Source organism: Salvelinus fontinalis, chromosome 18 (genome assembly GCF_029448725.1).
Source record: "Salvelinus fontinalis isolate EN_2023a chromosome 18, ASM2944872v1, whole genome shotgun sequence".
NCBI lineage: Eukaryota > Metazoa > Chordata > Actinopteri > Salmoniformes > Salmonidae > Salvelinus > Salvelinus fontinalis.
Genome location: NC_074682.1, coordinates 6,174,916 through 6,195,543, shown reverse-complemented (window position 1 = coordinate 6,195,543; position 20,628 = coordinate 6,174,916). Strand labels below are relative to the sequence as shown.

Here is a 20,628-nt window from a genome sequence, read left to right as displayed (position 1 = left end):
AATATGAAGTGTAAATATTTCTGCCAGCCACACACAGGAAAACGGTTCCAAATAAATTACATTATTACGTGTTCCACCACCCATGTTATTTACATTATTAAATGTCCATGTGGGCTGTGCTATGTAGGTAAAATCTCTCGTTCTCTCAAACAGAGAATCAGTGAACATAAATATTCAAATCATGAGAAACGACAGGGATTATCCAGTCGAAGTACATTTTAATGACCCTTCAGCGGCCACCCCCGCCCCGTGCTCTCCCCGGCAAGATGCCGCCTTAGGCGGCTGCCAATGTCGCCCGTACCTCTATGTTTAATATAACACACATACATTAATTATTAATTTCGGTTGCCTATCCTGACGTGAAGTTTGTTCTATAGAAAGTATTTGACTCTGATGTGTGCCACATAAGTATTTGACTCTAGCCACAAAATTAAGGAAATTAGAAGGGGGGGAGAATTCAGGTAGGAGGGAGATTTTCGGCACCTGTTATGCAACATATTGGATGCCACCCATCGTTAACCCCAAAGATGAAGAAGAAGAAGAACTCACACTCCAGTACAGTAGGTGGCGCTGTATGCAAATTTGAAGAAGCAGCATCTTTAACGTTAACTGGTAGCCAAAATCAAATTATATCAGTCGACATGATGACAAGTTGATTTTGTGACTGATCCAGGTTTAGTATTTTTACAACATATTTTGTAGCTAGTTAGCAATATACTTTCATGTTGCATCGCTGTCTAGAGACATAGGTGCTGTAGACATGACTTGGCCTTCTAACGTTAGCTAGCCAGAGTAAAGGCAAAAACTGCTAATAGAGATAAAATATTTGCTACTAGCTGGGCAAAGAGCTGGAATAGCCAGCCGCTAGCTAGCTCACCACATTCATTATCTTTCACTCTGCCTTATTTAGTTAGCTAGCAGAGTAATGTGTATAGCTAACTAGTTATAAAAGCTACATTCGTATTTTTGTTTGGCCAGCTGTCAGCAATCTAACGTTATCTAGCAAAACATCGACCAAATGCAGCTAGCTATATTAGCTTGCTGTGTAGCTAATGTTGATCATGTCAATAGTTATACCTAGCTAACTTTGGCTAGATAGATTGGTACTAGCTGCTGGCTAGGTGGGGTCATTTATGCCAGCCTTAGCAAAACGTTTTGATTGTTGTTCATTGCCACTCCGTGACTCATTAGAGAAACTCATTGACCATAGTTGATGCAGGTGAAGTGTCTCAACAACACAATTGAAACCATTTAACAACACCGCAGAACTGCACCGCTGTATTGAAATGAAAGTGATGACCTGCCAGTGAATCATATGATATGAATGTATCTTTTTACTTTCATTTCTTCCTCCTGACTCAGGTTGCAGATTTAGAGACGTTGGGACAGGGAGGAGAGGAGATGGGGGGATTGTGTAGGCCACTCCAGTCCTCTATGGTCTGGCTGGCCGTTCTCCTTCTGCTGCTGGGGGAGACGGTGAACACAGCCCAGGAGTTTGACCCCTACAGAGTCCTGGGGCTCACCAAGAGCGCCAGTCAAGCAGAGGTCAAGAAGGTGTACAAGAGGCTGGTCAGAGAATGGTGAGTTGGAAACACCCTGCTACTTTTTGTCTATCATACTATGAATAGGTTTGGGTAACGTGTGCGTGTGGTGCCTCTTAAGGATGGATGTGTGTTTGTCTCTAGTAATGTCTGTCAATAGGGTAGGGAGAACTTACCAGACCAATTGTCGGTCTGCCTAGTAGGGGCCATTAGCTTGCTTTCTGTCGGCACAGAGTATTATAGGGACCACTAAGTACTTTTGGCCGGCAGATGCACGACAATTCTACACAGACCTTTTTTACAAGCAGCGTGTGTGCGCCTAAGTTGGAAAAATGTATGCGCACACAAAGAAATGTAGGAACACAATTAAAAATATTGAAGGTAATAAAGCTGGAATCCTTAATTTTTCTAGGCACACTATTGTTCCTAAATTAAAATTCCAGGTCACACAGCAAAATATTTCGCCGCATATGCGACTAAAATGGTCGCACTGTAGAGCCCTGTCTTTCTTTCTCTTGAAATATAACATTTACATAAGTATTCAGACCCTTTAATCAGTACTTTTGTTGAATGACCTTTGGCAGCGATTACAGCCGTCTTGGGTTCAGTCTTCTTGGGTATGACGCTACAAGTTTGGCAAACCTGTATTTGGGGAGTTTCTTCCATTCTTCTCTGCAGATCCTCTCAAGCTCTGTCAGCTTGGATGGGGAGCGTCGCTGCACAGTTATTTTCGCGTCTCCAGAGATATTCGTTCTGGTTCAAGTCTGGGCTCTGGCTGGGCCACTCAAGGACTGTTGGAGACTTGTCCCGAAGCCACTCCTGCATTGTCTTGGCTGTGTGCTTAGGGTCATTGTCCTGTTGGAAGGTCAACCTTCACCCCATTCTGCGGTTATGAGCACTCTGGAGCAGGTTTTCATCAAGGACGTCTCTTCCGTTCATCTTGCCCTCAATCCTGACCAGTCTCCCAGTTCCTGCCGTTGAAAAACATACCCACAGCATGATCCTACTACCACCGTACTTCACCTTAGGGATGGTATTGGCATATTGATGAGCGGTGCCTGGTTTCCCACAGACATGACACTTGGCATTCAGGCAGAGAGTTCAGTCTTGATTTCATCAGACCAGGGAATCTTGTTTCTCATGGTCTAGGAGTCCTTTAGGTGTCTTTTGGAAAACTCCTAGCGGGCTGTCATGTGCCTTTTACTGAGGAGTGTCTACCATCTGGCTACTCTACCATAAAGGCCTGATTGGTGGAGTACTGCAGAGATGGTTGTCCTTCTGGAAGTTTCTTCCATTTCCACAGACGAATGCTGGAGCTCTGTCAGAGTGACGATCGGATTCTTGGTCACCTCCCTTCTCTTCCGATTGCTCAGTTTGACCAGGCAGCCAGCTCTAGAAAGAGTCTTGGTGGTTACAAACTTCTTCCATTTAAGAATGATATAGGCCACTGTGTTCTTGGGGACCTCCAATGATGCAGACATTTTTTGGTACCCTTCTACAGATCTGTTCCTCGACACAATTCTGTCTAGGAGCTCTATTGACAATTCCTTCAAACTCTTGGGTTGGTTTCTGCTCTGACATGCACTGTCAACTGCGGGACCTTATATAGACAGGTATGTGCCTTTCCAAATCATGTTCAATCAATTTAATTTACCACAGTTGGACTCCAATCAAGTTGTAGGAACATGTTAAGGAGCATCAATGGAAACAGGATGCACCTGATATCAATTTCGAGTCTCATAGCAAAGGGTCTGAATTCTTATGTACATTTTTTTTTGTTTTCACCTTTTTATTTGGGCTAGTTGAGAACAAGTTCTCATTTACAACTGCTACCTGGCCAAGATAAAGCAAAGCAGTGTGACAAACAACACAGAGTTACACATGGAATAAACAAGCGTGCAGTCAATAACACAATAGGAAAAAAAGTGTGCAAATGGTGTGAGGTAAGGCAATAAGTAGGCCATAGTAGCAAAGTAATTACAATTTAGTAAATTAACACAAGTGATAGATGAGCAAGTAGAAATACTGGTGTGCAAAAGAGCAGAAAAGTAAATAAAAACTATATGGGGATGATGTAGGTAGATTGGGTGGGCTATTTACTGATGGGCTATGTACAGCTGCAGCGATCGGTTAGTTGCTCAGATAGCTGATGTTTAAAGTTAGTGAGGGAAATATAAGTCTCCAGCTTCAGCGATTTTTGAAATTCGTTCCAATCATTGGCAACAGAGAACTGGAAGGAAAGGCGGCCAAAGAGGTGTTGGTTTTGGGGGTGATCAGTGAGATATACCTGCTGGAGAGCGTGCTACGGGTGGGTGTTGTTATCGCGACCAGTGAGCTGAGATAAGGTGGAGCTTTACCTAGCATAGACTTATAGATGACCTGGAGCCAGCGGGTCTGGCGACGAATATATTTAGCGAGGGCCAGCCGACTAGAGCATACAGGTCACAGTGGTGAGTGGTAAAAGGGGCTTTGGTGACAAAACGGATGGCACTATGATAGACTGCACCCAGTTTGCTGAGTAGAGTATTGGAAGCTATTTTGTAAATGACATCGCCGAGGATCGGTATGATAGTAAGTTTTACGACGGTATGTTTGGCGGTGTGAGTGCAGGAGGCTTTTTTGCGAAATAGGAAGCCGATTCTAGATTTAATTTTGGATTGGAGATGTTTAATATGAGTCTGGAAGGCGAGTTTACATTCTAGCCAGACACCTAGGTATTTGTAGTTGTCCACATATTCTAAGTCAGAACGTCCAGAGTAGTGATGCTAGTCGGGTGGGCGGGTGCGGGCAGCGAATGGTTGAAGAGCATGCATTCTGTTTTACTAGCGTTTAAGAGCAGTTGGAGGCCACGGAAGGAGTGTTGTATGGCATTGAAGCTCGTTTGGAGGTTTGTTAACACAGTGTCCAAAGAAGGGCCAGATGTATACAGAATGGTGTCGTCTGCGTAGAGGTGGATCAGGGAATCACCAGCAGCAAGAGCGATATTGTTGATATATACAGTGAAAATAGTCGGCCTGAGAATTGAACCCTGTGTTACCCCCACAGACTGCCAGAGGTCCGGACAACAGGCCCTCTGATTTGACACACTGAACTCTGTCTGAGAAGTAGTTGGTGAACCAGGCGAGGCAGTCATTTGAGAAACCGACGCTGTTGAGTCTGCCGATAAGAATACGGTGATTGACAGAGTCGAAAGCCTTGGCCAGGTCGATGAAGACGGCTGCGTGTAACGGATGTGAAATGGCTAGCTAGTTAGCGGGGTACGCGCTAGTAGCATTTCAATCAGTTACGTCACTTGCTCTGAGACTTTAAGTAGGGTTGCCCCTTGCTCTGCAAGAGCCGCGGCCTTTGTGGAGCGATGGGTAACGATGCTTCGTGGGCGACCGTTGTTGGTGTGCAGAAGGTCCCCGGTTCACGCCCGTGTCGGGGCGAGGGGACGACGTAAAGTTATACTGTTACATGCGCAGTACTATATTTTATCGATGGCGGTTGTGATATCGTTTAGTACCTTGAGCGTGGCTGAGGTGCACCTGTGACCAGCTCGAAAACCGGATTGCACAGCGAAGAAGGTACGGTGGGATTCGAAATGGTCAGTGATCTGTTGATTATCTTGGCTTTCGAAGACTTTAGAAAGGCAGGGCAGGATGGATATAGTTCTATAACAGTTTGGGTCTAGATTGTCACCCCCTTTGAAGAGGGGGATGACCGCGTCAGCTTTACGATCTTTAGGGATCTCGGACGATATGAGAGGTTGAACACACTGGTTATAGGGGTTGCAACAATGGCGGCGGATAATTTTAGAAAGAGAGAGTCCAGATTGTCTAGCCCAGCTGATTTGTACGGGTCCAGGTTTTGCAGATCTTTCAGGACATCTGCTATCTGGATTTGGGTGAAGGAGAAGCTGAGGAGGCTTGGGCATGTAGCTGCAGGGGGTGCGGAGCTGTTGGCCGGTGTTGGGGTAGCCAGGAGGAAAGCATGGCCAGCCGTAGAGAGATGCTTATTGAAATTCTCGATTATCGTGGTGACAGTGTTTCCTAGCCTCAGTGCAGTGGGCAGCTGGGTGGAGGTGCTCTTATTCTCCATGGACTTTAGTGTCCCAAAACGTTTTGGAGTTAGAGCTACAGGATGCAAATTTCTGTTTGAAAAAGCTAGCCTTTGCTTTCCTGACTGACTGCGTGTATTGGTTCCTGACTTCCTTGAAAAGTTGCATATCGATTCTAGTGCAGTCCGTCACAGGATGTTTTTGTGCTGGTCGAGGGCAGTCAGGTCTGAATTGAACCAAGGGCTATATCTGTTCTTAGTTCTACATTTTTTTGAAATGGGCATGCTTATTTAAGATGGTGAGGGAATTACATTTAAAGAACGACCAGGCATCCTCGACTGACGGGATGAGGTCAGTATCCTTCCAGGATACCCGGTTCAGGTCGATTAGAAAGGCCTGCTCGCAGAAGTGTTTTAGGGAGGGTTTGGCAGTGATGAGGGGTGGTTGTTTGACCACGGACCCATAGTGGATGCATGCAATGAGGCAGTGATCGCTGAGACCCTGATTTGAAAACAGCAGAAGTGTATTTGGAGGACAATTTGGTCAGGATAATATTTATGAGGGTGCCCATGTTTACGGATTTAGGGTTGTACCTGGTGGGTTCCTTGATCATTTGTGTGAGATTTGAGGGCATCTAGTTTAGATTGTAGGACTGCCGGGGTGTTAAGCATATCCCAGTTTAGGTCACCTAGCAGAGCGAACTCTGAAGATAGATGGGGGACAATCAATTCACATATGGTGTCCAAGGCACATCTGGGAGCTGAGGGGGGGTCTATAACAGGCGACAGTGAGAGACTTATTTCTGGAGAGATACATTTTTTTAATTAGAAGCTCGAACTGTTTGGGCATAGACCTGGAAAGTATGACAGAACTTTGCAGGCTATCTCTGGAGTAGATTGCAACTCCCCCTTTGGCAGTTCTATCTTGACGGAAAACGTTATAGTTGGGTATGGAAATCTCAGATTTTTTGGTGGCCTTTCTAAGCCAGGATTCAGACACAGCAAGGACATAAGGTATTTGTTTTTTTATTTTTAATGCATTTGCCAAATTGTAAACTTTTATTGCTTGTTCATTATGGGGAATTGTGTGTAGATTGAGATTTTTTTTAAATCTAATACATTTCAGAATAAGGCTGTAATATAACAACGTGGGAAAAGTGAAAGGGTCTGAATACTTTCCGAATGCACTGTATATACAGTACCAGTGAAAGTTTGGACACACCTATTCATTCAAGAGTTTTTCTTTATTTTGACTATTTCCGACATTGTATAATAATAGTGAAGACATCAAAACTATGAAATAACACATATGGAATCATGTAGTAACCAAAAAACGGTTCAATTAATCAAAATATATTTTTGATTTTACGTTCTTCAAAGTAGCCACCCTTTGCCTTGATGACAGCTTTGCACACTGTTGGCATTCTCTCAACCAGCTTCACCTGGAATGCTTTTCCAACAGTCTTGAAGGAGTTCACACATATGCTGAGCACTTGTTGGCTTCTTTTCCTAACCTCTGCAGTCTAACTCATCCCAAACCATCTCAATTGGGTTGAGGTCGGGTGATTGTGGTGGTCGGGTCATCTGATGCAGCACTCCATCACTCTCCTTCTTGGTCAAATATCCCTTACACAGCCTGTAGGTGTGTTCTTGGGAGAAAAAATAATAATTATATCCCACTAAGCGCAAACCAGATGGGATGGCGTATCGCTGCAGAATGCTGTGGTAGCCATGCTGGTTAACTTCACTAGGGTAGGAGGCAGCATTCGGAATTTTGGATGAAATGCATGCCCAAATTAAACTGCCTGCTTCTCGGGCCAAGAAGATATGATATGCATATAACTGGTAGATTTGGATAGAAAAAAAATAGTGTCTGTTAGTATAACAGAACTGATTTGGCATGCGAAAACCTGAGAAAAATCCATTCAGGAAGTAGTTTTTTTTGTTGGTTTTGTAGTTTTCTATTCAATGCCATTACAGTATCCATTCACTTAGGACTCAAATTGCAGTTTCTATGCCTTCCACTAGATCTCAACAGTCTTTAGAAATTGTTTCAGGCTTTTATTCTGAAAAATTATGAAGTAAGAGCAGTCGGAATGAGTGGACCCTAAAGTGTCACAGAGCTTTTTCATGCGTGAGACCCAGAGAATGCCTTTCTTGTTTACCTTTTAAATTTACGACGTTATTGTCCGGTTGAAATATTATCGATTATTTAGGCTAAAAATAACCTGAGGTTTGAATATAAACATCGTTTGACATGTTTCTATGAACTTTACGGATACAATTTGGATTTTTTTGTCTTCCTGTTTTGACTGCGTTTGAGCCTGTGGATTACTGAAGAAAATGCGCAAACAAAACTGAAGTTTTTGGATATAAAAGAGACTTTGTCGAACAAAAGGAACATTTATTGAGTAAATTAATATCTGCTGAGTGCAACCATATGAAGATCATCAAAGGTTAGGGATTAATTTTATCTTTATTTCCGACTTTTGTAACTGTTCTACTTGGCTGGGTACTGTTTGTAATGATTTGTCTAGTGGGCTATGTTCTCAAATAATCGTAAGGTATGCTTTCGCCGTAAAGCATTTTTTAAATCTGACACCGTGGTTGGATTCACAAGAAGTTCATCTTTAAACCTATGTAAAATATGTTTTGAAAATATGTTTTGTTTTCTGAATTTTTATAATGAGTATTTCTGTATTTGAATTTGGCGCCCAGCAGTTTCACTGGCTGTTGAAGAGGTGGGACGCTACCGTCTCACGTGCCCAAGACTGGTTAAGTGTGCCTTGAATTCTAAATAAATCACTGACAGTGTCACTAGAAAATCACCATCGCACCTCCTCCTCCATGCTTCACGGTGGGAACTACACATGCGGCAATCATCTGTTCAGCTAATGTGCATCTCACAAAGACATGGCGGTTGGAACCAAAAATTTGGACACATCAGACCAAAGGAGAGATTTCCACTGGTCTAATGTCCATTGCTCTTGTTTCTTGGCCCAAGCAAGTCTCTTCTTATTGGTGTCCTTTAGTAGTGGTTTCTTTGCAGCAATTTGACCATGAAGGCCTGATTCACGCAGTCTCTTCTGAACAGTTGTTGAGATGTGTCTGTTACTTGAACTGATCTATACTGAACTTATCCTCTGCAGCAGAGGTAACTCCTTTTCTTTCCTGTGGCAGTCCTCATGAGAGACAGTTTCATCATAGTGCTTGATGGTTTTTGTGAATGCACTTTAAAAAACGTTCAATGTTTTAGAAGTGTTCCTGGTTGACTGATCTTCATGTCTTAAGGTAATGGACTGTCATTTCTCTTTGCTTATTTGAGCTGTTCTTGCCGTTGTATGGACTTGGTATTTTACCAAATAGGGCTATCTTCTGTATACTACCCTTACTTTGTCAAAACACAACTGATTGGCTCAAACACATTAGGATGGAAAGAAATTCCACAAATGAATTTAACAAGGCACACCTGTTAATTAAAATGCATTCCAGATGACTACCTCATGAAGCTGGTTGAGAGAATGCCAAGAGTGTGCAAAAGATGTCAAGGCAATGGGTGTTTTACTTTGAAGAATCTCAAATATAAAATATTTTAATTCGTTTAACACTTTTTTGCTTACTACATGATTCTATATGTGTTATTTCATAGTTTTGATGTCTTCACTATTATTATACAATGTCGAAAATCGTAAAATAAACACTTGAATGAGTAGATGTGTTCGAAATCCACTGGTATGGGCGTTTTTAAGTGTCCCTCTGCTATATGTGTCTCTTTGCTCTGTGTTCAAGGCACCCAGACAAGAACAATGATCCTGGGGCTGAAGATATGTTCATCAAGATCACTAAATCTTATGAGGTAAACTAGTTTCACTTACCAGACACACATGCAGGCAAAAATCTTAAATGTTTAGATTCATGTTTATTCAACTAACATGGCTACATCGCATGCACTGGGTGTGTGCACTACAGATTTTGACACAGCGCAAATCTAACACCTGGCTTAACTAATCAAGAGCTTGACGATTCTGGTGCTGAATTGTTTTGGGCTTGTACAAAAGCCTGCACATCCTGACCCTGTGGGTCTCCCAAGGATCTGAATTGTATTTCAACTCTACAGTCGGGAGGAGGAGAGGAGTTCATAGTAAAGTTTGATTGGATCCCCTCCCTCAGATCCTGGGGAATGTGGAGCGTCGTACTAACTATGACCGCTACGGTCAGATGGAGGAGAACAAGCAGGGTCAGCACCAGCAGGGCTTCAACCGACACTTCCACAGCAGCTTCCATTTCGACGAGTCCTTCTTCAATTTCCCTAGGTCAGTGCAAAGGAAAAGCCGCCACGCAACTCATTTGCCAATCATAGCATGTTGTCTCGTGTCCCTTGCATTGACTGTGATATGTGTTGGTTTTACATCCCTTAATTGCACTGTCGCTCCGGGGTAAGAGCATCTGCTGAGTGATCAATACGTGAATATATTCCCACTTTGACGGGTCCCTGAATTGATTGGTCCCTGAGGCCATTTTGAAAGATACAGTATCAAAGCCTCCTTTATTTTTCTGTCTAGGGTAACCCTGACGAAGGCTACATGCTAAAAACGCATTGGGTTTAGTAGTAAAGAAGCATCTTTAATCAACTTCCATTGTCCTCCCAAGAGTGGCTAAATCTTCTCTTCCCCCAGGTCAGGCCGGGACTTCTCAGACAGCAAGTACCTGCTCGACCACGCAGGGTTCAACAGCAAGGTGCTGCCCGACAGCTTTAAGCGGCCCTACCTGATCAAGATCACCTCCGAGTGGTGCTTCGCCTGCGTTCACATCGAGCCCGTCTGGAGGGAGACGGTACAGGAGCTAGAGCCACTGGGTACGAAGTCGGCTTCCAGGAAGTCCGTGGCTGTGTCCCAAATGGCACCGTATTCCCTATATACTGCACTTCTTTTGACCAGGTACAATAGGGCTATGGTCATAAGTAGTGGACTCTGTAGGAAATGGGTGCCACTAAGAATCCGTTGGGGTTGAATCCTGATTTGAAGATTGTTAAATTCATTCACTGATGTGTGGTTTGTGACACAGGTGGAGAAACTAACCGTTGACAAGAGAACAACAGGGGAAATGGGCTCAAACCTATTAGTCAGTGGTGACTCAAATGAATCAAAACATACCATTAGACCATTGTAATCCGTTTAATACAGCTGTGTCTTTGCTTCCCTCTACTGTCCACTGGTATGTAACAACCTAACGAATGATCTCCATCACTCAGGTGTGGGTATCGGCATTGTTGACATTGGTTACGAGCGTCACCTAGCCAACCAGCTGGGTGTCCATCGCACGCCATCCATCCTGGGTGTGGTCAATGGTAGAGTGACCGTGTTCCACTACTCCGTGGTCAGAGAACACCTGCGACAGTTTGTAGAAGACCTGCTGCCTCAGAGGCTGGTGGAAAAGGTAGGCCTGCTGTTAACAATATTGCAACGTATCCAGTATGACTTCTAGTATTAATAATGGGTGCTAGCGAGCGTGCTAGGTATCAACAGCCAATCCAGTAGAGACTGGAAGCTATAGTAGGCTTTGATTGGTCAATCTTGATGCGATATCGCTGAGAATTCAGCTTTCCCCAACTTTGGTCCCGCCCTATTCACACTCTCTCACCCATGTTCGGATCTCCCAACAGTCTCCTGCCCATTTCACTTCCCTCCATTGAAAATGAATGGCTTTCGGTGTTTTATTGCCACCTGTCCTGTTCAGTTAATCCGCACCATTATACTAAATAGTCAGGAACACCTCAGACAGTTTGTAGTGGACCTGCTGCCTCCGAGGCAAACACAGGTCCAAAATAATAGCTTGTAGGGCAACTCCGCCACTTTTCAACCTCACTCATTATCTTCAGCACCAAACCAATGTCTACGTATATGTTTCTATGATCTGTGTTAAAAGAGAAGGTCCTGAAAAAATGCTTCTCTGTGACATCACAGGGTAAGGTTAAAAGTAAGGAATATTTTCAGAACCTGCAATGAGTTTTTCTAGTAAGAGGGATGGTTTTTTTCCTTGCTCCCCACGTCACTGTGAATCTCATAGTGTTTGAAAATAATGATTTGAATGTAACTTTTGATGTCATCGAGTAACTTTTTAACATAGTTTTTTTCTACAAAGCACATACACTACCGTTCAAAAGTTTGGGGTCACTTAGTAATGTTTTTGAAAGAAAAGCTAAAAAAAAAAAATGTCCATTTTAAAATGGCATAAAATTGATCAGAAATACAGTGTAGACATTGTTAATGCTGTAAATGACTATTGTAGCTGGAAACGGCTGATTTATAAAGAAAAATGGAATGGAATAGGTGTACATAGAAAGCCAGCATCCCGGAGTCGCCTCTTCACTCTTGACGTTGAGACTGGTGTTTTGCGGGTACTATTTAATGAAGCTGCCAGTTGAGGACTTGTGAGGTGTCCGTTTCTCAATTAGTCACTCTAATGTACTTGTCCTCTTGCTCAGTTGTGCGCCGGGGTTTCCCACTCCTCTTTCTATTCTGGTTAGAGCCAGTTTTCTCTGTTCTGTGAAGGGAGTAGTACACAGCGTTGTACGAGATCTTCAGTTTTTTGGCAATTTCTCACATGGAATAGCCTTCATTTCTCAGAACATGAATAGACTGACAAGTTTCAGAAGAAAGTGCTTTGTTTCTGGCCATTTTTGAGCCTGTAATCGAACCCACAAATGCTGATGCTCCAGATACTCAACTAGTCTAAGGAAGGCCACTGTTAATGCTTCTTTAATCAGCACTGCAGATTTCAGCTGTGCTAACATAGCTGACGGTTTTCTAATGGTCAATTAGCCTTTTATAATAAACTTGGATTGGCTAACACAATGTGCCATTGGAACACAAAAGTGATGGTTGCTGATAATGGACCTCTGTGTGCCTATGTAGATATTCCATATATCAGCCGTTTCCAGCTACAGTAGTCATTTACAACATTAACAATATCTACACTGTATTTCTGATCAATTTGATGTTATTTTAATGGACAAAATTGTATTTTCTTTCAAAAACAAGGACATTTCTACGTGACACCCAAACTTTTGAACGGTAGTGTATATGTGCCATCTTGACATATGTAGACGCTGCATTGGTGCTGGAGGTGATGAATATGAGGTTGAAAAGTGGCGCAGTTGCTCTGTAATAAGCTACAGTGCTTTTCATTCCAAAGTGATGCAAAGGGATATGTGAATACTTTACTCATATATTGTGTATAATTGCTGCAATTACGCAGTATCTGTAATACGTATTGTAGGTTTCCTTTTTTGCACTGCATGTCATAAAATACAGTGCATTATCAAAGTATTCAAACCCTTTGACTTTTTACACAATTTGTTACGTTACAGCCTTATTCTAAAATGGATTAAATCGTTGTTTCCCCCTTCGTCAATCTACACACAATACACGATAATGACAAAGTTAAAACAGGTTTTTTGACATTTTTGTAAATGTTTTTGTAAACAGTTAAAACTGAAATATGACATTTACATAAGTATTCAGACCCTTTACTCAGTACTTTGTTGAAGCACCTTTGGCAGCGATTACAGCCTCAAGGCTTCTTGGGTATAACGCTACAGGCTTGGCACACCTGTATTTCGGGAGTTTCTCCCAATTTTCTCTGCAGATCCTCTCAAGGTCTGTTAGGTTGGATGGGGAGCGTTGCTGCACAGCTATTTTCAGGTCTCTCCAGAGATGTTCGATCGGGTTTAAGTCCGGGCTCTGGCTGGGCCACTCAAGGACATTCAGAGACTTGTCCCGAAGCTACTCCTGCGTTGTCTTGGCTGTGTGCGTAGGGTCGTTGTCCTGTTGGAAGGTGAACTTTTGCTCCAATCTGAGGTTCTGAGCGTTCTGAAACAGGTTTTCATCAAGGATGTTTGTACTTTGCTCTGTTCTTTCCCTCGATTCTGACTAGTCTCACAGTCCCTGACTCTGGAAAAACATCCCCACAGTATGATGCTGACACCACTGTGCTTCACCGTAGGGATGGTGCCAGGTTTCCTCCAGACGTGACGCTTGGCATCTTGTTTCTGATGGTCTGCGAGTCTTTAGGTGCCTTTTAGCAAACTCCAAGCGGGCTGTCATGTGCCTTTTACTGAGGAGTGGCTTCTGTCTGGCCATTCTACCATAAAGGCCTGATTGGTGGAGTGCTGCAGAGATGTGAGAACCTTCAAGAAGGACAACCATCTCCACAGAGGAACCTTGGAGCTCTGTCAGAGTCACCTCCCTGACTAAGGCCCTTCTCCCCTGATTGCTCAGTTTGGCCGTGTGGCCAACTCTAGGAAGAGTCTTGGTGGTGCCAAACTTCTTCCATTTAAGAATGATGGAGGCCAATGTGTTCCTGTGGACCGTCAATGCTGCAGACATTTTTGTTACCCTTCCCCAGATCTGTGCCTCGACATAGTCCTGTCTCGAAGCTCTACGGACAATTCCTTCGACCTCATGGCTTAGTTTTTGCTCTGACATGGACTGCCAACTGTGGGACCTTGTATAGACATGTGTGTGCCTTTTGAAAATCATGTCCAGTCAATTGACTTTACCACAGGTAGACTTCAATCAAGTTTTAGAAACATCTCAAGAATGGAAACAGGATGTACCTGGGCTCCATTTCTAGTCTCATAGCAAAGGGTCTGAATACTTATGTAAATACATTTTTTTAGTTTCTCACTTTGTTGTTATGGGGTATTGTCTGTAGATTGAGAATTTTTATTTATTTAATCCATTTTTAACAAGGCTGCAACGTAACAAAATGTGGAAAAAATCAAGGGGTCTGAATAGTTTCCGAAGGCACTGTATGAATATATAAAGCATTTTAATCTCTCCTGTACTGAATCAGTTGTTCCATTGATGTTGTTTTCTTTTTCTTTGTCAGGTAACAGATAAGAACTATGTGTCCTTCCTGGGCAGCTGGCACGTTGAGAACAATCCCAGCGTGTTGCTGTTTGACCAAGTGCCTGCAGTGCCCCTGCTCTACAAGGTAACACACACACACGAGTGTGTCTGTGAGAAATGGTTATCTATCTGGTCATCAGTCCAACAGCTTACCCTTCTCTCTCCCTCTCTCCAGCTCACAGCGTTTGCCTTTAAGGACTATGTGCGGTTTGGTTACGTGGACCAGGGACTGACGGAGACGTCCAGACTACTGCATCAGTTCAACATCAACAGCTATGCTCCCACAATGCTGCTGTTCAAGGAGAACACTGAGCAACCTGCTGATATTATACAGGTAAACTCATGGACCAGTATTAAGATGGTTGCATGCGCTGGATCTAGAGGACTTATTCTGTTTTGGTGTCAGTGATGAAGGGGTCAGAACCACAAGACTGCCAGTTTAATACCTGATCATTGCTCTCTCTCTCTCTACCCGCCCCTTCAGGCTAAAGGGATGAAGAGACAGATCATGGAGGAGTTTGTGTCCAACAACAAGTACCTGTGTGTCCCTCGGTTGGTCAACCAGCATCTGTTCGATGAGCTCTGCCCCATCAAGCAGTTCCACCGACGCAGGAAGTAAGAACCAACTAAATCTGGCCTCTGATCTTAAAGGTCCAATGCTGCCGTTTCTATCGCCACATCAAAAATAATTTCTGGATAACAATTTAGTACCTTACTTTGATTTCTATTAAAATGGTCAAAAATAAACAAAAATATAGCTTCTTAGCAAAGTGCAATTTCTCAACCAAGAATTTTGATAGGACTATCTGGGAGTAGTCTGAGTGGGGAGGGGGAAACTGAAAACTAGCTGTTATTGGCGGAGAGGTTTGGAACTCTCTTTCTTATTGGTCTATTAATTAACTTACCGCCTGGTGATGTCACCAGGCTGGCCCAAAACGCCATCCCTTCAAAACAGAGTGAAATTTCAGGATGTCTTTTCAAACAGCTCTCACACTGAAAGGGTATTATCATTTTTTATTTTCTTATTTCACAGTATTATTCCAACCTCACTGTGGAAATATACAATACAATATTGTTAAGGGAATTATGTTCCCAAGGTTCATAAACTGAACTTCAATTAAACACTCTGTCTGTAGCCAAGAGTTTGTAAGGTTCTGGTTGAAATGAAACAGACAGAGGACAGTCACAATAGTCAGAATGTTTATTCTCCGAGAGCTCTGCCAATCATACCATGCACATAGGTATATATACCTCACATTTCGTCATAAATGTCCCTGCTCTCTGACAATGCTGTTTTTCAAGTTTATTCCAACACATATATTGCTTATCTTATGCTGCAACATGTTACACAATCTACTGCAAGCCCAACGGCTTCTCCCCTCCCCGGGTGGGGACGAGACATCTTTCCTGTTGTTAGTTTCACTGTGGTCACAAGTTGTCTGTTAACACTTCCTCTTTGCCTATGTACAAACATTCTTCATCAGACAGGGTAGAATTCTGTTAGTTACGGTCCTATCATAACTTTTAAATGTATACATCATTTAGTCATTATACATCAAATTCATAACAAATATACAGTTTATTTGGTACATCACCCTGTTCACAAATGGTTCCCTCCTAGAAACAGTGAGTCACATGGCCGTGGCTTGCTATATAAAGCAGGCAGACTGGCATCGAGGCATTCAGTTACTGTTCGATTGAATGTTAGAATGGGCAAAAGGAGTGCCCTAAGAGACTTTGAGCGTGTATGATCGTCGGTGCCAGGCACGCCGGATGTAGTATCTCGGTAACGGCCGGCCTCCTGGGCTTTTCACGCACGACAGTGTCCAGGGTTTACCAAGAATGACGCAACAACAAAAAAATAAACACGCAGTCCTGTGGGTGAAAACAGCTTGTTGATGAGAGGTCAAAGGAGAATGGCAAGAATTGTGCAAGCTAACAGGAAAATAACTGCGTAGTAAAGCAGTGACGTGCAGAACGGCATCTATTGCAGCAGACGACCATACCGGGTTCCACTCCTATCAGCTAAAAACAAGAAGTGTCTCCAGTGGGCATGCAATCACCAACACTGGTCAATTGATGGGGCCATGGCCCCATCCAGCCTGGTGTCAATGATGTAATGTGGGGAATATTTCCGTGGCACATGTTCGGTCCCTTGATTAACAATTGAGCAACGTTTGAATGCCACACCATGTAGAATCCATGCCCCGAATAATTCAGGTTGTTCTGGAGGAAAAGTTAGGTCCTACCCGGTAGTGTATGAGTGTACCTAATAAACTTAAGAAAGAAAATCACGAAAGAAAATCTGATTTTTGACTGCACTAGGCTTTAATATCCACACTAGTACCACTTAGAACAGGCCTGGGCAAATATTTTCCATGGAGGGCCACATTAGAATATATTTTTGCCATCGTGGGCCAGAATCATATAAGAGGATTATACATCATGTGTATGACTTTGTTGATAGATATCTCTTCTGTAAATCACGTCCAGATATGCCACTTATTTAACTTTAACATGCACAGAAATAAACCACGTCCATATTTTCCTTTTGGTAGGTATTTTCATTATTAATCATGCAATGAACTACACGGAGGGGAAAGTCTGATGGGCATTGACTAGAGCAGTAAAGTCAGGTATAGTTTCGTCGCTCTGCGCAGGATTGGTGAGAGTCAGTAAGAGAGGATCTGTGCCTTGACTTGTTATATTTCATCACTGAAGATGTCTGTTCACAATACATAGATTGACCCAAACAGTACAAACATGTTCTGAGCATGACTCCTAATCTTTGGAAAGTTTTGTTCATCGAGAGATGCATTGAACCTCGCCAGTGACATTGTTTTGAATAGTTCTCCAATCACTGCATCAGACTGAAGATCGATAAGCTCAAGTTGCAGGTCAGTGGGAGCGTTATCCACATTGAAGGTGAAAGGAGGGGAAACCAACAGCATGTCATTTTCCATTACTTGAAATCCTCAATACGACAGGAAAACTGACCTTTCAAAGCACCAAGCAGCGATGTATACTTCTCCCGCTGGTCATTTTGATAGGGAACAGACTAGTAGTGTCGGAAGGTGGATGAGATTGTTGGCTTCTACTTGGCGGGTCAGGAGGAGTCATTTTCCCTTGAAGGCTTTGACAAGGCTGTATATCTGATGTGGAAAAAGGCTCTTCTGTTGTGGTTTGGAATTCAGTTCATTCATGAGTGCCATGATGTCCACGGTGAAGGCAAAATCAGCCAACCATTCTTTATCTTGCAGTTGAGGGGAATCCACATATTTTCCTTTCATTTGCAAAAACCTCAGCAATCTCCGACTTCAGGTCCCACACCCTTTTTAAGCACCTTTCCCAAACTCAGCCATCTCACGTTTGTGTGGTAGGGGAGATCTGCATGACCCGACTCTCTTCCAACAGTGTGACAAACTGCCTGTGGTTTAAAGATTTTGCTCTTATGAAGTTGACCACTTTAGTGACTATCCACATGGCTCATTTTCAGAATGCATTTACAGAGCAACTCCTGATGAATAATGCAATGCAGGAAATACTTTTCTGATCTGGGTTCAGCTCTGGTACTTGATCTTGTAGCCTTTTCAAAAGGCCAACGTTTTTTCCTGTCGTTCTCTCACCCATCAGTGGTCACACTGGATAACTTTTCAAAACTCAGTCCCAGCTTTGCCACACACGTATTAACCACCTGCAATAAATCTTCCCCTGTGGTTGTGCTCTTCATTGACTACACTGAAGCAAGCTCCTTTGTAATTTCAAAGTCTGGGGTTATGCCTCGTAAGAATATCAACAACTGAGCCATGTCACGTGCCTCACTGCTCTCGTCCAGGGCCAAGGAGAAATAGGTCAAATCCTTTACCTTGTCTTTCAACTGTTCAAATCAAGTTTTATTAGTCACTTGTGCCGAATACAACAGGTGTAGACCTTGCAGTGAAATGCTTACTTATGAGCACCTAACCAACAATGCAGTACAAATAAGAAATGAAGGTAACAAATAATTAGAGCAGCAGTAAAATAACAACAGCGAGACTATATACAGGGGGGTACCGGTACAGAGTCGATGTGCGGAGGGCACCGGTTAGTCGAGGTACATGTAGGTAGCGTTATTAAAGTGACTATGCATAGATAACAGAGTAGCAAGAGGGTGGGGCAATGCAAATAGTCTGGGTAGCCATTTGATTAGATGCTCAGGAGTCTTATGGCTTGGGGGTAGAAGCTGTTTAGAAGCCTCTTGGACCTAGACTAGGCGCTCCGGTACCGCTTGCTGTGCGGTAGCAGAGAGAACAGTCTATGACTAGGGTGGCTGGAGTCTTTGACAATTTTTAGATCCTTCCTCTGACACCGCCTGGTATAGAGGTCCTGGATGGCAGGAAGCTTTGCCCCAGTAATGTACGTTGCCGTACGCACTACCCTCTGTAGTGCTTTGCGGTCGGGGGCCGAGCAGTTGTCATACCAGGCAGTGATGTAACCAAGTCAGGATGTTTTTGATGGTGCAGTTGTAGAACCTTTTGAGGATCTGAGACCCATGCAAAATCTTTTCAGTCTCCTGGGGGGGGGGGGGGGAGATTTTGTCGTGCCCTCTTCACGACTGTCTTGGTGTGCTTGGTTTGTTGGTGATGTGGACACCAAGGAACTTGAAGCGCTCAACCTGCTCCGCTACAGCCCGTTGATGAGAATTGGGATGTGCTCAGTATTTTTCCTGTATTCCACAATCATCTCCTTTTGTCTTGATCACGTTGAGGGAGAGGTTGTTGTTGTCTTGGCACCACACGGCCAGGTCTCTGACCTCCTCATTATAGGCTGTCTCGTCATTGTCTGTGATCAGGCCTACCGCTGTTGACATCGGCAAACTTAATGATGGTGTTGGATTCATGCCTAGCCTTGCAGTCATGAATGAACATGGAGTACAGGAGGAGACTGAGCACGCACCCCTGAGGGGCCCCTGTGTTGAGGATCACCGTGGCGGATGTGCTCTTACCTACCCTTACCACCTGGGGGCGGCCTGTCAGGAAATCAAGGATCCAGTTGCAGAGGGAGGTGTTTCATCCCAGGGTCCTTAAGCTTATTGATGAGCTTTTGGAACTGTTGTTCCATATTCTCTGTGACGTCCTCAACACGCCGTGTCACTGTTCGCCATGACAGGGAAACATTTTCAAACAGCTCTTTCTTGTCGGGGCAAGGTATTGCTGCAGTCAATTAAACATTCTTTAATGAATTCACCCTCAGAATGGCTTGGAATATTTAGCAATTTTGTGGGAGAGTACATAGCTAGCTCTCGCAATTCTGTTTGCTGAATGCAGTTTTGTGAAAAGTCCTTGCTGCTTTTGCAAATGAGAAAGCAACTATTTCGATGCTCTTGCCCTCTGCTCAGAAGACACTTTCCTATATTTCTCTGCATGCTTCGTCTGGAAGTGTTGGGACAAGTTGTAGTCTTTCAAGACAGTGATGCTCTCTTTGCACACTAAGCACACAGCTTTCCCTGATACCTCAATGAAGAAATATGTCAATGTCCACTCTTGCTGGAACACCCTACATTCATTGTCTACTTTCCTTTTCTTTGAAAAAGTTCATTTTTGCGCAATTTCTAGCTAGCTACTATTTGTAACTGTGACGTGTGTGTCAGCCTGTCAGTCACTGACGGTCCTCGTGCAGTTGTTATTTATACGTGCCTTCAAAATAAATGTCCCACAAGCCATGGGAGTTAAATCATTACACAAAGGCGAGTATTCATTGGGCTTTTAATTTGAATGACAAATACTTCTTTCAAAACTTTACTATCGCAAATTCTTTGATCTGAGCAGGATTCCACGGGATGCATTGAATCAGGTCGCGGGCCGCATATGGCCATCCTTTGCCCAGGCCTGACTTAGAATGAACTCATGTTTTGGGCATGTGTTCTTAATTCTAAGTGGTATGCTAATGTGGACAGAGCTCGCCTCTTGTCTTAGGTCGTTTTTATTGCAGTCTCACTGTGCACTACACATATCAGATGATTTCTATGTAACCTTTTTGTGGTTTCTGAGATGTTCAACACTTCTATACGTGTTGTGAGATCTTATCTTTGCAGTGTGACTGCAATAAAGACTCTCGGATATACTGTATATCTGCGTCGGGATAATCCTAAGGATGAC

The 20,628-nt window shown here is 43.4% G+C and overlaps 1 protein-coding gene across 1 annotated transcript in view; it reads left to right on the top strand.

The window, feature by feature from the left end:
* The first annotated feature begins 566 nt into the window (after window positions 1–566).
* LOC129814855 (dnaJ homolog subfamily C member 16-like) overlaps window positions 567–20,628 on the top strand; it is a 33,216-nt gene continuing 13,154 nt past the window's right edge. The window contains exons 1-9 of the mRNA XM_055867948.1: window positions 567–673; window positions 1,363–1,580; window positions 9,369–9,435; window positions 9,750–9,892; window positions 10,256–10,434; window positions 10,831–11,015; window positions 14,472–14,576; window positions 14,667–14,825; window positions 14,976–15,106. Of these exons, the coding sequence (XP_055723923.1) occupies window positions 1,402–1,580; window positions 9,369–9,435; window positions 9,750–9,892; window positions 10,256–10,434; window positions 10,831–11,015; window positions 14,472–14,576; window positions 14,667–14,825; window positions 14,976–15,106 (1,148 nt within the window). The 5' untranslated portion in view covers window positions 567–673; window positions 1,363–1,401. The remainder of the gene's footprint in view (window positions 674–1,362; window positions 1,581–9,368; window positions 9,436–9,749; window positions 9,893–10,255; window positions 10,435–10,830; window positions 11,016–14,471; window positions 14,577–14,666; window positions 14,826–14,975; window positions 15,107–20,628) is intronic.